The sequence below is a fragment of the Boleophthalmus pectinirostris genome, unplaced genomic scaffold (genome assembly GCF_026225935.1).
Source record: "Boleophthalmus pectinirostris isolate CB_2022bp ecotype Guang Dong unplaced genomic scaffold, ASM2622593v1 HiC_scaffold_2, whole genome shotgun sequence".
Lineage (NCBI taxonomy): Eukaryota > Metazoa > Chordata > Actinopteri > Gobiiformes > Gobiidae > Boleophthalmus > Boleophthalmus pectinirostris.
In genome coordinates, this window is record NW_026571152.1 from 45,217,819 (window position 1) to 45,231,214 (window position 13,396).

Consider the following 13,396-nt stretch of genomic DNA (forward strand, 5'->3'; position numbering starts at 1 on the left):
TGCGCGCGCCAGCGGACAGACGCACCGAGACGCGCGCGGAGGACGAGACTGTGCGGACACCGCGAGCACCGGGACACCGCGAGCACCGGGACACCGCGAGCACCGGGACACCGCGCACCCACCCGGGCACCCACGGACACAGCGCCGCGCGCAGAGGAGCCGCGCTCACGGTGAGTCTGAACCGCGCGATTAAAAACGGCTCTTCACCCCGAGACTCGAGTCCGCAGAAAAATCCACAAAAAACAAACAAAAAATCCACAAAAATCCACAGGAACGAACCTCGCGTGAAAAACGGAGAAAAAGAGACAGTTTTATTGTGAATATTTAAGTTTGATGAGAACAGATTCTCTTTATAACTTATTTATTGTATAAATATATTTAATTTATTGTAAAAAACTATATATATATATATATATATTGTATTTATTGTGTATATATATTTTATTTAATGCATAAATCTCGGGCTTTATTGTCACACTTTCATTATTATTTCATTATATTATTTTATTTTATTTTATTATTTAGATTTTATTATTATTGGACATTTTGCAAAAGGCCAAACATTTTTTTTTCGTTAAATATATTTCATAATATTAGTGAGAGTTTGTTTGATTCTAAATTTCATTTAATATAAAATATTGTTGTGTTTTGTTTTGTTTTTTTATTTAAAGGCTAAAATTATGTTTTTCTAATTTGGACATTGGAGCTTGTCATTTTATTAAACAAAATTAATTAGAATTTTTTTTATTATTTGTCTGAGCCGCGTCCACCAGAATATTAACCCATAATAAATGTTCTAGAATCTTCTCCATTATAAATGTTCTCCATGTTCTCCCCTGTGCCGCAGCTCGGCTCTCCGGGTCTCGGCTCTCGACTCTCCGGGTCTCGGCTCTCGGCTCTCGGCTCTCTGGGTCTCGGCTCTCCGGGTCTCGGCTCTCCGGGTCTCGGCTCTCCGGGTCTTGGGCCTCGGGTCTCCGGGTCTCCGGGTCTCGGGCCTCGGGTCAGGATGGAGTCCATGGTTCGGGACGGAGACTCCGGCTCCAAAGACGCGTCTTTCTCCGGGTCCCTGAAGCCGAACCAGGTCGGGGAGACGATTCTTTACGGTGTCCCCATCGTGTCTCTGGTCATCGACGCGCAGGAGCGTCTCTGTTTGGCGCAGATTTCCAACACGCTGCTCAAAAACTACAGCTACAACGAAATCCACAACCGGCGCGTGGCGCTGGGCATCACGTGCGTGCAGTGCACCCCGGTGCAGCTGGAGATCCTGCGGCGCGCGGGGGCCATGCCCATCTCCTCCCGCCGCTGCGGGATGATCACGAAGCGCGAGGCCGAGCGCCTGTGTAAGTCTTTCCTGGGCGCGCACTCGCCCCCCAAACTCCCGGAGAACTTCGCGTTCGACGTGTCCCACGAGTGCGCGTGGGGCAGCCGCGGCAGCTTCATCCCCGCGCGTTACAACAGCTCCAGAGCCAAATGCATCAAGTGCTGCTACTGCAACATGTACTTCTCCCCCAACAAGTTCATCTTCCACTCGCACCGCACGCCCGACGCCAAGTACACGCAGCCCGACGCCGCCAACTTCAACTCGTGGCGCAGACACCTGAAGCTCACGGACAAGAACTCCCCCACGGACGTGGCGCACGCGTGGGAGGACGTGAAGGCCATGTTTAACGGCGGCAGCAGGAAGAGGACGCTCCCGTCCGGCTGCTCCGAGGCGCCGCTGAAGCCGCACAGCGGGGTGCCGCGGGGCTCCCCGGACATCCCCGCCAAGATCCTCAACTGCGACGAGACCCGCGTGGGCTCAAGCGCGCGGAGTTACCCCGTGATCCCCGTGCCCAGTAAAAGCTTCGGGATGTTACAGAAGCTCCCCCCGCCGCTCTTCCCCGCGCCCTACGGCTTCCCCACGTTCGGCCTTTGCCCCAAGAAGGACGAGGCCCTGGAGCGGCCCGCGCTGCCCGGGGTCCTGTGGCACGGCGCGTCCAAGGACACGTACCCGCCCTTCCCCGTCTTCTGGCCCCTGCCCCCCTACCCCCCGCCCCACGGACACCCCCCCAGGCACGTGGACGCGGACGTGGACGTGGAGCACTGCGGGGACCGCGGCGCGGACGCGTCCAAGGACGGCGCGCTCGTGGACGCGGACCGCTGCTCGAGCACGCAGTCTCTGCGCACGGAGGACGACAAGTCCGGGGACGAGTCCAGGCCCACGGAGGGCCCCGTGACCCCCGTGACCCCGCTCGCGCCCAGGAAACTCAGCTACGTGTCCGCGTTCCGGCCCGTGATCAAAGACACGGACTGCATCGCGCGGCTGTACGGGCCGCGGGGCGCGTGCAGGCCCGGGTACCTGTCCCCGGACTTTCTGAGCGAGAGCTCGAGCTTCAGGTCCGCGTCCCCGTGCGTGGAAAGTGAGGGGGACGCGGACGTGGACGTAGAGACGCACAAAGGAGCGGAGCACGAGGAACCCGCGCTCGTGCCGTCCGCGTGTCCTAACGCGTGCGCGGGTCCGCGCGCCCCCGAACACAAGCACGAGCTCATCCCGCACGAGGCCGCGGGGACAGAGGCCCACGCGAAACACTTCCCCACGGAGAGTCACGTGAGCGCGCCGGCCTTCGCGGAGGTAGGGCATCCGGACCAAACTCTCTTTACACTTTAGGCGCGTGACACACGCAAACTCTGAGGAGTCTTTGTCCCGCAGGTTTACCCCGCGGACCGAGACCGGGACCGGGACCGAGACCGAGACCGAGACCGAGACCGAGCAGAGCCGCAGCAGAGAAGCCCGTACCCCGCGAAACACTACGGCCCCCCGCTGCTCCCGAGCGCGCACGGTCAGAACGCACGAGTCTAATATATTATTATTATTATTATTATTATTATTATTATTATTATTATTATTATTATTCATGTGCTCATCCGGGTTTTTTTCTTAAATCCTCTCTGTTCTTCTCTGTCTCTCTGTGTGTCTGTTCCTCTGTGTTGTTCTGTGTTCCTCTGTGTTCCTCTGTGTGTTCCTCTGTGTTTCCTCTGTGTTCCTCTGTGTTCCTCCTCTGTGTGTGTCCTCTGTGTGTGTCCTCTGTGTGTCCTGTGTGTTCCTCTGTGTTGTGTGTTCCTCTGTGTGTTCTTCTGTGTGTTCCTGTGTGTTCTGCTGCAGATGATTCCGTGAGTAAAGAGGAACCTTCTTCCACGGTGGAGGAGATCGAGACCAAATATTTCCACGAGCACGAGCACGAACACAGTGGGGACGAGACGCAGCGAGAGCACGATGAAGGTGAGGAGCGACGCCGCGGCGAGAGCGCGTGAAACACACGCAAAGATCTGACAGAAATATACACATTTACACACATGTACACACATGTACACACACATGTACACACGTTTACACACACATGTACACACATGTACACACATGTACACACATGTACACACATGTACACACATTACACACATGTACACACATGTACACACATGTACACACATGTACACACATGTTACACACATTTACACACATGTACACACATGTACACACATGTACACACATGTACACACATGTACACACATGTACACACATGTACACACATGTACACACATGTACACACAGGTACACAGTACACACATTATTTGTGTAGCACAATTCGTACACAAAGTAATTCAAAGTGTTTTACAGAATAAGAAATACATTAAAATCATAATAAAAACAAATCAAAACATAAATAATCATGAAGATTAAAATGAAAAAAGAGAGACATAAATTGGAGAGAAGAGTGCGGAATGAAAACCTTTCAGTTATTTGCACAGTTAAACAGAAATGTTTAGAGTCTGGATTTAAACAGCGTCACAGAAGAGTCTGTCTCACATGTTCAGACTGTTCCAGGTTTTAGCTGCATGAACCTGAAACTCTGACTCCCCTTGTTTAGTTCGTGACTCTGGCACCAGCAGGAGGTCGTCCCTGAGCTCCTCAGAGTGTGAGATGTTCATATGACACTAACATGTCACAGATGGACTTTGGTGCTCGGCCATGGAGACACTTGTACACAAGCAGAGCTGCTTTAAAGTCTATTCTCTGAGGCACAGGAAGCCAGAGCAGAGACCTGAGCACAGGACTTATGTGCTCGTACTTCCTAGTTCGAGTCAGGACCCGAGCTGCAGCGTTCTGGATGTTCTGGATGTTCTGGATGTTCTGGATGTTCTGCAGCGTCTCACAGTTCGTTTGGAGAGGCCAGTGAGCAGAACATTACAGTATCTAACCTACTGGAGACAAACACATGGATAAGTTTCTCCAAGTCTGATTTAGACAGTAAACCTTTGATTTTTGCTATGTTTTTTAGATGGTAAAAGGCTGCAGATGTTATTGATTTGATGTGACTGTTAAAGTTCAAGTCTGAGTCCATTATTACCCCTAGATTTCTTGCCTGATTTGAAGGTTTTAGAGAGAGAGACTGGAGGTGATGCTGACACTGTCCCTTTGTTTCTGTGGACCAAACACTATGACTTCAGTCTTGTCAGAGTTTAGCTGGAGAAAGTTGTTTTGCATCCACACACTGATCTGTTGGATGCAGTGACCAAGTGACTCCACTGGTCCATAGTCTCCTGCTGCCAGAGAGACGTAGATCTGAGTGTCGTCTGCATAATTGTGGTACGACACGTTATTGCTGCTTATTAACTACGTACACTATGTACACACATTTACACACACATGTACACACATTTACACACATGTACACACACATTTACACACACTACACACATTTACACACATTTACATACACGACACACACTGACACACATTTACATACATGTCTGACAGCCGTGCGTGTGTGTGTGTGTATGTGTGTGTGTGTGTGTGTGTGTGTATGTGTCTGTGTGCGTGTGTGTGTGCTGTGTGTGTGTGTGTGTGTGTGTGTGTGTGTGTGTGTGTATGTGTCTGTGTGTGTGTGTGTGTGTGTGTGTGTGTATGTGTCTGTGTGTGTGTGTGTGTGTGTGTGTGTGTATGTGTGTGTGTGTGTGTGTGTGTGTGTGTGTATGTGTCTGTGTGCGTGGAGCAGAGCAGCGGGACGGTCGCGCGGCGCAGCGGGACCTCCAGAGTCTGGCTAAAGGTAAGATGGTGTGTAAAACTTTTACAAACTTCATCAGAGACTCGAGTTTATCTGAAGCTGAAGTGAAACTGAAGAGTTTGTGTTTGTGCTTCAGAGGAGCTTCAGAAGCAGCTGCTGGAGCAGGTGGAACTGAGGAAGAAACTGGAACGAGAATTTCAGAATCTGAAAGGTGCAAATCTGCCAAAAACACAACAACACACAAAAACACACACAAAAACACAACAACACACAACACACAACATACATGAGAACACACACAACACAAGAACAAACCTGATACAAGGGGATATTATTATTATTATTATTATCATCATTATTATTATTATTATTATTATTATTTTCACATTATTAATGTTTCTTCATGAGTCAGATATTTAGACTTAGACAAACTTCATCACAATAAAAATAAAATAATAAAGAGTAAAAATATAAATGTGATCATAAATTCTAAACAAGAAGCAAAAAAGAGACACAAGTGAAAAAAAAAAAAATATATATATATATATATATATATATATATATATATATATATATATATATATATATATATATATATATATATATATATATATATATATATATTAAAGGTAAATGTACAAGTCAAAATAAAATAGAAAAATAAGAAATAAAATATAAAATCTCAGCTTTATACAAGAAGACACAGGAAAACATGGGGTTATCTGTAGGGAGTATTATCTGTTCCATAAGGGTGAGTTGTACAGTTGTAGGGAGTATTATCTGTTCCATAAGGGTGAGTTGTACAGTTGTAGGGAGTATTATTTGTTTCGGTAACACTTTAAAATAACTACACCTTACTTAGCCTTAAGCATGAACAAAGACTTAATTAATCATGAACAAAGATTTAATTAATATTATTTCACGCTTAGTAAATGCTTAAAAAAGGATAATTAGTCTTCACTTTAGAAAAGCTCTCAAAAAGACTTAACAGATAACAGCTGCCTGAATGATCATTACATTGTATTATTAGTAAATCATTCTCTCATAGTTTACTAATGATTAATAAATGCTCAAATGTTTAGTTCATGAGTAATTAAGTATGAAATAATTATGAGTAACTATTTACAGCACAGGCAAATTAAGTGCAAGTGCTAATTAAGGTAGTAATTAAGTAGTTACTAAGCGTGAATCATTATTAATTAAGTCTTTGTTCATTATTAATTAAGCCTTTGTTCATGCTTTATTAAGGCTAAATACGGTGTAGTTATTATAAAGTGTTAGCTTTGTTTCATAAGGGTGAGTTGTTGTACAGTTGTAGGGAGTATTATCTGTATATATTGATGTTTATTGTATTATTTCTCGTTTGCATGAGCGAGTCAGACTGTGTGTAAACCTGAAGCTGCAGTGAAAAAAAACACTTTTACTTTCACTTTCACTTTGACAGGGTGAGTTGTTGTGTCCTCGTGCCACAGACTCAGGTTGTTAAAGTGACATGTGTGAACAGCGCCACCTCCTGGCTCATTATTAACACTGTTTTATTATGCCCCATCAGGGCGGCTGTGGCTACAGGAGTTATTTAACACCACAGAGTGTGAAATAAAAACAGTGTAGAACTCTGACAGGGTTTGTTTAGTGCAGCACAAGAGTGCGGCTTTAGAAGAAACTGTATAATAATAATAATAATAATAATAATAATAATAATAATAATAATATTTAAAAGTCACAAACTAAATAATAATAATTTATTATATTTTGATTTTGATAAGTGAGACACTGGTGGGAGTTAATCGCTGTTGTGTGTGTCATGTGTCGTGTGTCGTGTGACGTGTGTGTGTGTGTGTGTGTGTCGTGTGTCGTGTGTCGTGTGTCGTGTGTCGTGTGTCGTGTGTCGTGTGGTGTGTGTCGTGTGTCGTGTGACGTGTGACGTGTGTCGTGTGTCACGTGTGGTGTGTATTGTGTGTCGTGTGACGTGTGTCGTGTGTCACGTGACGTGTGTCGTGCAGATAACTTCCAGGACCAGATGAAGAGGGAGCTGTCGTATCGAGAGGAGATGGTGCAACAACTGCACATCGTCAGAGGTGAGACATGAACACACTGAACACACACTGAACACACACTCAACACACACTCAACACACACTCAACACACACTAACACACACTCACACACACTGAACACACACTCAACACACACTCACACACACTCACACACACAACACACACACGAACACACACACTCAACACACACTGAACACACACTCAAACACACACAACACACACTCAACACACACACCAACACACACTCAACACACACAACACATGAACACACACTCAACACACACCGAACACACACTCACACACTCAAACACACACTCAACACACACCGAACACACACTCAACACACACTCAACACACACTGAACACACACACACACACCGAACACACACTCAACACACACGAACACACACTCAACACACACTCAACACACACACACGAACACACACTCAACACACACACACACTCAACACACACACACACATCAACACACACTCAACGAACACACACTGACACACACACTGAACACACACTCAACACACACTGAACACACACTCGAACACACACTCAACACACACACACACACACACACACACACACAACACACACTCAACACACACACACTCAACACACACTCAACACACACTGAACACACACTGAACACACACCGAACACACACTCAACACACACTGAACACACACTCACACACAAACACACACCGAACACACACTCAACACACACTCAACACACACACACACGAACACACACACACACACACACACACACACACACTCAACACACACTCAACACACACACACTGAACACACACACTCAACACACACTGAACACACACCGAACACACACTCAACACACACTCAACACACACCGAACACACACACAACACACACTCAACACACACTCAACACACACACACACACTCAACACACACTCAACACACACTGAACACACACACCACACACACACACTGAACACACACACACAACACACACACTCAACACACAACACACTCAACACACACTCAACACACACAACACGAACACACACTCAACACACTCAACACACACTGAACACACACTCAACACACACAACACACACTCAACACACACTCAACACACACTGAACACACACTCAACACACACTCAACACGAACACACACACACACTCAACACACACAAACACTCAACACACACGAACACACACAACACACACATCAACACACACTGAACACACACACTGAACACACACTCGAACACACACCACACACTCAACACACACCGAACACACACTCAACACACACTCAACACACACTGAACACACACACACATCAACACACACAACACACACTCAACACACACTGAACACACACTCAACACACACTCAACGAACACACACACACACAACACACACTCAACACACACTCAACACACACACACACACACACACGAACACACACACACACACACACTGAACACACACTGAACAACACACTCAACACACAACACACACTCAACACACACTCAACACACACACTCAACACACACTCAAACACACACACACACACACACACTGAAACACACACTCAAACACACACCAACACACCACACACTCAACACACACTGAACACACACTCAACACACACTCAACACACACCGAAGACACACTCAACACACACTCAACACACACCGAACACACTCAACACACACTCAACACACCGAACACACACACACCGAACACACACTCAACACACACTCAACACACCGAACACACACACCGAACACACACTCAACACACACTCAACACACACTGTACACACACTCAACACACACTCAACACACCACACACACACCGAACACACACTCAACACACACTCAACACACACTGAACACACACTCAACACACACTCAACACACCGAACACACACTCAACACACACTGAACACAAACTGAACACACACTCAACACACACTCAACATACACTCAACACACACTCAACACACTCAACACACACTCAACACACACACAAACACACACTGAACACACACTCAACACACACTCAACACACAACACACTCAACACACACTAAACACACACTGAACACACACCGAACACACACTCAACACACACTGAACACACACAACTCAACATACACTCAACACACACTGAACACACAACTCACACACAACAACACACACCAAACACACGCTCAACGCACACTCAACACACACTCAACACACACTCAACACACACCAAACACACACTCAACACACACTGAACACACACTCAACGCACACTCAACATACACTCAACACACACTGAACACACACCGAACACATACTCAACACACACTCAACACACACAACACACACACACAACACACACTCAACACACACTCAACACACACTGAACACACACTCAACACACACTGAACACACACTCAACGCACACTCAACATACACTCAACACACACTGAACACACACTGAACACACACCAACACACACCGAACACATACTCAACACACACTCAACACACACTGAACACACACTCAACACACACTCAACATACACTCAACACACACTCAACACACTCAACACACACTCAACACACACTAAACACACACTGAACACACACTCAACACACTCAACACAAACTCAACACACACTAAACACACACTGAACACACACCGAACACACACTCAACACACACTGAACACACATTCAACGCACACTCAACATACACTCAACACACACAACACACACTCAACACACACTCAACACACACTCAACACACACACAACACACACAACACACAAACACACACTCAACACACACTGAACACACACTCAACGCACACTCAACACACACTCAACACACACTGAACACACACTGAACACACACCGAACACACACCGAACACATACTCAACACACACTCAACACACCGAACACACACTCAACACACACTGAACACAAATTGAACACACACTCAACACACCGAACACACACTCAACACACACTGAACACAAATTGAACACACACTCAACACACACTCAACACAAACTGAACACACACTCAACACACACTCAACATACACTCAACACACACTGAACACACACTCAACACACACCGAACACACACTGAACACACACCAAACACACACTCAACACACTCAACACACACTCAACACACACTAAACACACACTGAACACATACCGAACACACACTGAACATACACTCAACACACACTCAACACACTCAACACACACTCAACATACACTCAACACACACTCAACACACTCAACACACACTCAACACACACTCAACACACACTGAACACACACAACACACACACAACACACACTCAAACACACTCAACACACACTCAACACACACACACTCAACACACACTCAACACACACACTCAACACACACTCAACACACACACACACACACACTCAACACACACTCAACACACACAACACACACTCAACACACACAACACACACACACAACACACACTCAACGCACACTCAACACACACTCAACACACACAACACACACACTCAACACACTCAACACACACAACACACACTCAACACACTGAACACACTGTACTAGGCCCAAACACACTTTAATATTTATGTTCTTAGGTTCTTTTTTCAGACCAGAGTTTGTTTTCATTTTCGTCCTGACAGTTTGTTCTTCCTCTTCGTCTTCGTCTTCCTCAGACTCTGATGATGATGATGATGTTTCTGTGTCGTGTGGCTCAGTTGATGTAAACAGGTTTTGTCTGTGTCTTCGTCTCGGTGGAGGCAGGACAACAGCGCCACCTGCAGTCCACAGACGTCTGCAGAAAAACTCTTGGTCTGAAAAAAGAATCTAATAAGATAAATTATGATCAGACCAACTGAACCTCACTGGACCAGACTAAATATTTAACGTGTGTTCAGTTCTAAACTGTCTCAAACTGCAAAAACTCAAATCTAGCCGAGTTCACATGACTAGAATCAAGAAAGTTTTATCATGATCTGAGTAAATTTCACTTCACAAGTGCAATCATCTACCAATGGAACAGGACTTTTGTAGTTAAAATATAAAACTACATCTCGCAGCATTTAAGAAAAACACGACTCTGCATTTAGAATAAGAAAGAAATTAAATCGACTGGTCCTTGAATTAAGAAAAACATTACACATTTATTCCACTGGGAGATCATTTTACTTGTCAAGTTGAATCAACTCAAATCAAGTCAAATGTTCTTAATTTAAGTCATTTTAACTTGGCCTGATGTTGTTTTTGTGCAGTGGAGCTGGACATTCACAAAAGCAGGAAAAAAACAGGAACATCTTGAGCTGCAGATGCACCACAGCTCACCTCATGTTTGTGTTCAGTGTTGGATTTGTGAATGAATCTGGTTTGTTTTTCTGTTGTATTCATAAAAGGAGCGGATCCTGAAGAGGCAGAACAATTTCCACAGAGTTTGATTTGGCTCCTAAACCCAGACGTGCTGAACGTTCTCCTGTAGACCTTCAGCAGCAGCTCTGTTTCCATCATGTCCCAGGTTCATGTGTTCATTATTAACTGCCTCTGTTTGCCTCAGAAGCTCACGACGCGTTGCATCACTTCTCGTGTAAGATGTTGACCCCTCGGCACTGCGCCGGCTCCTGCACCTTCAAGTCTCCTCTGATGCCTCCATGACGCTCGAGCCCCGGAACAGCAGAACCCTGAGAAACCCCGGAACAGCAGAACCCTGAGAAACCTCGGAACAGTAGAACCCTGAGAAACCCTGAAACCCCCGAGAGACTGAAACAGGCCTATTTCCTGTGACATTTGTACACACGATTCTTCACTTCTGTGTTTTTTCTTTCTGTTTGAATAGACTAAATTATCATCATATGTATTATTTGTGGCAAAGTGCAATGACATATTCAGATGTTCGGTGTAAAGGCCGTGTGTCGGCCTCTGTGAGTCTGGTGTTTGGATTTGAGTTGTGACAGCTGCTCTCTCTCTCTCTCTCTCTCTCTCTCTCTCACATTCTTCTGTCTCTGATTCAATTCGCAGTCAAATTTCTGAGGGAAATTTTAAATATTGAATGCACTTTATAATATTACAAAAAATGAACCCATCACATTGACCTCCTCTAGAACCTGCTCTTCACGACATTATCCTCTTCATCACCTGTGCTCCTCTTCATCACCTGTGCTCTTCTTCGTCACCTGTGTCCTCTTCATCACCTGTGCTCCTCTTCATCACCTGTGCTCCTCTTCATCACCTGTGCTCCTCTTCATCACCTGTGCTCCTCTTCGTCACCTGTGCTCCTCTTCGTCACCTGTGCTCCTCTTCATCACCTGTCACACCTGTGCTCCTCTTCGTCACCTGTGCTCCTCTTCATCACCTGTGCTCCTCTTCATCACCTGTGCTCCTCTTCATCACCTGTGGTCCTCTTCATCACCTGTGCTCCTCTTCATCACCTGTGCTCCTCTTCATCACCTGTGCTCCTCTTCATCACCTGTGCTCCTCTTCATCACCTGTGCTCCTCTTCATCACCTGTGCTCCTCTTCATCACCTGTGCTCCTCTTCATCACCTGTGCTCCTGCAGCAGAGGGACAGACTCCAGCAGATGAGGAGATGAGCGACTTGTTCTTATTTATCACCAGTTTCTTTGAATCTCTAAAGAATAAATGGTTTTAACTAAAACATCTCGTTGTGATTTATTATAAAAGAAAAAAAAAAGCAGTTTTAGTGTGTTTTTAAATAAATAAATAAATAAATAAATAAAATATATATACAAAAAAAAAAAAAAAAAAAAAAATGTGTTTCTCACCTTCCACGGTGGTTGGTCTCTCACCCTCATTCAGCTCAGGTCGTCTACCAGAGACCTGGGAGCTTGACAGTTCTGCGCAGTATCTTTGCTGTTCCCAGTTCTGCACTTTTCTGGACTGAGATGTTCCGTTGTTTTTCCCGGTATCTGTTGTAGCCTCTTCCAGTTTGGGGGTTACAGCCCGAGTGTCCGATCACCACAGGCTCCACTGATGCCTTTACTTTCCAGGCTCTCTCCAGCTCTTCCTTGAGCCCTGGTATTTCTCTAGCTTCTCGTGTTCCTTTTTTCCTGATATTACCATCGCTTGGTATTGCGATGTCAACCACCACGGCTCTGCTCTGTTTCTTATCCACCACCACTATGTCTGGTTGGTTCGCCATCACCATTCTGTCAGTCTGTATCTGGAAGTCCCACAGGATCTTGGCTCGGTCATTCTCCACAACCTTTGGAGGTGTTTCCCACCTT

General features: G+C 45.7%; 1 protein-coding gene across 1 annotated transcript; it reads left to right on the forward strand.

Annotated features, from left to right (window-relative positions):
• Nucleotides 1-1,005: 1,005 nt before the first annotated feature.
• skor1b (SKI family transcriptional corepressor 1b) lies at nt 1,006-11,897 on the forward strand. The gene is given in 7 exon segments (XM_055155761.1): nt 1,006-2,651; nt 2,745-2,819; nt 3,143-3,259; nt 5,031-5,084; nt 5,179-5,253; nt 7,046-7,120; nt 11,711-11,897. Coding segments are annotated over 7 exon segments (2,139 nt in total). The 5' UTR covers nt 1,006; the 3' UTR covers nt 11,809-11,897.
• Nucleotides 11,898-13,396: the final 1,499 nt, after the last annotated feature.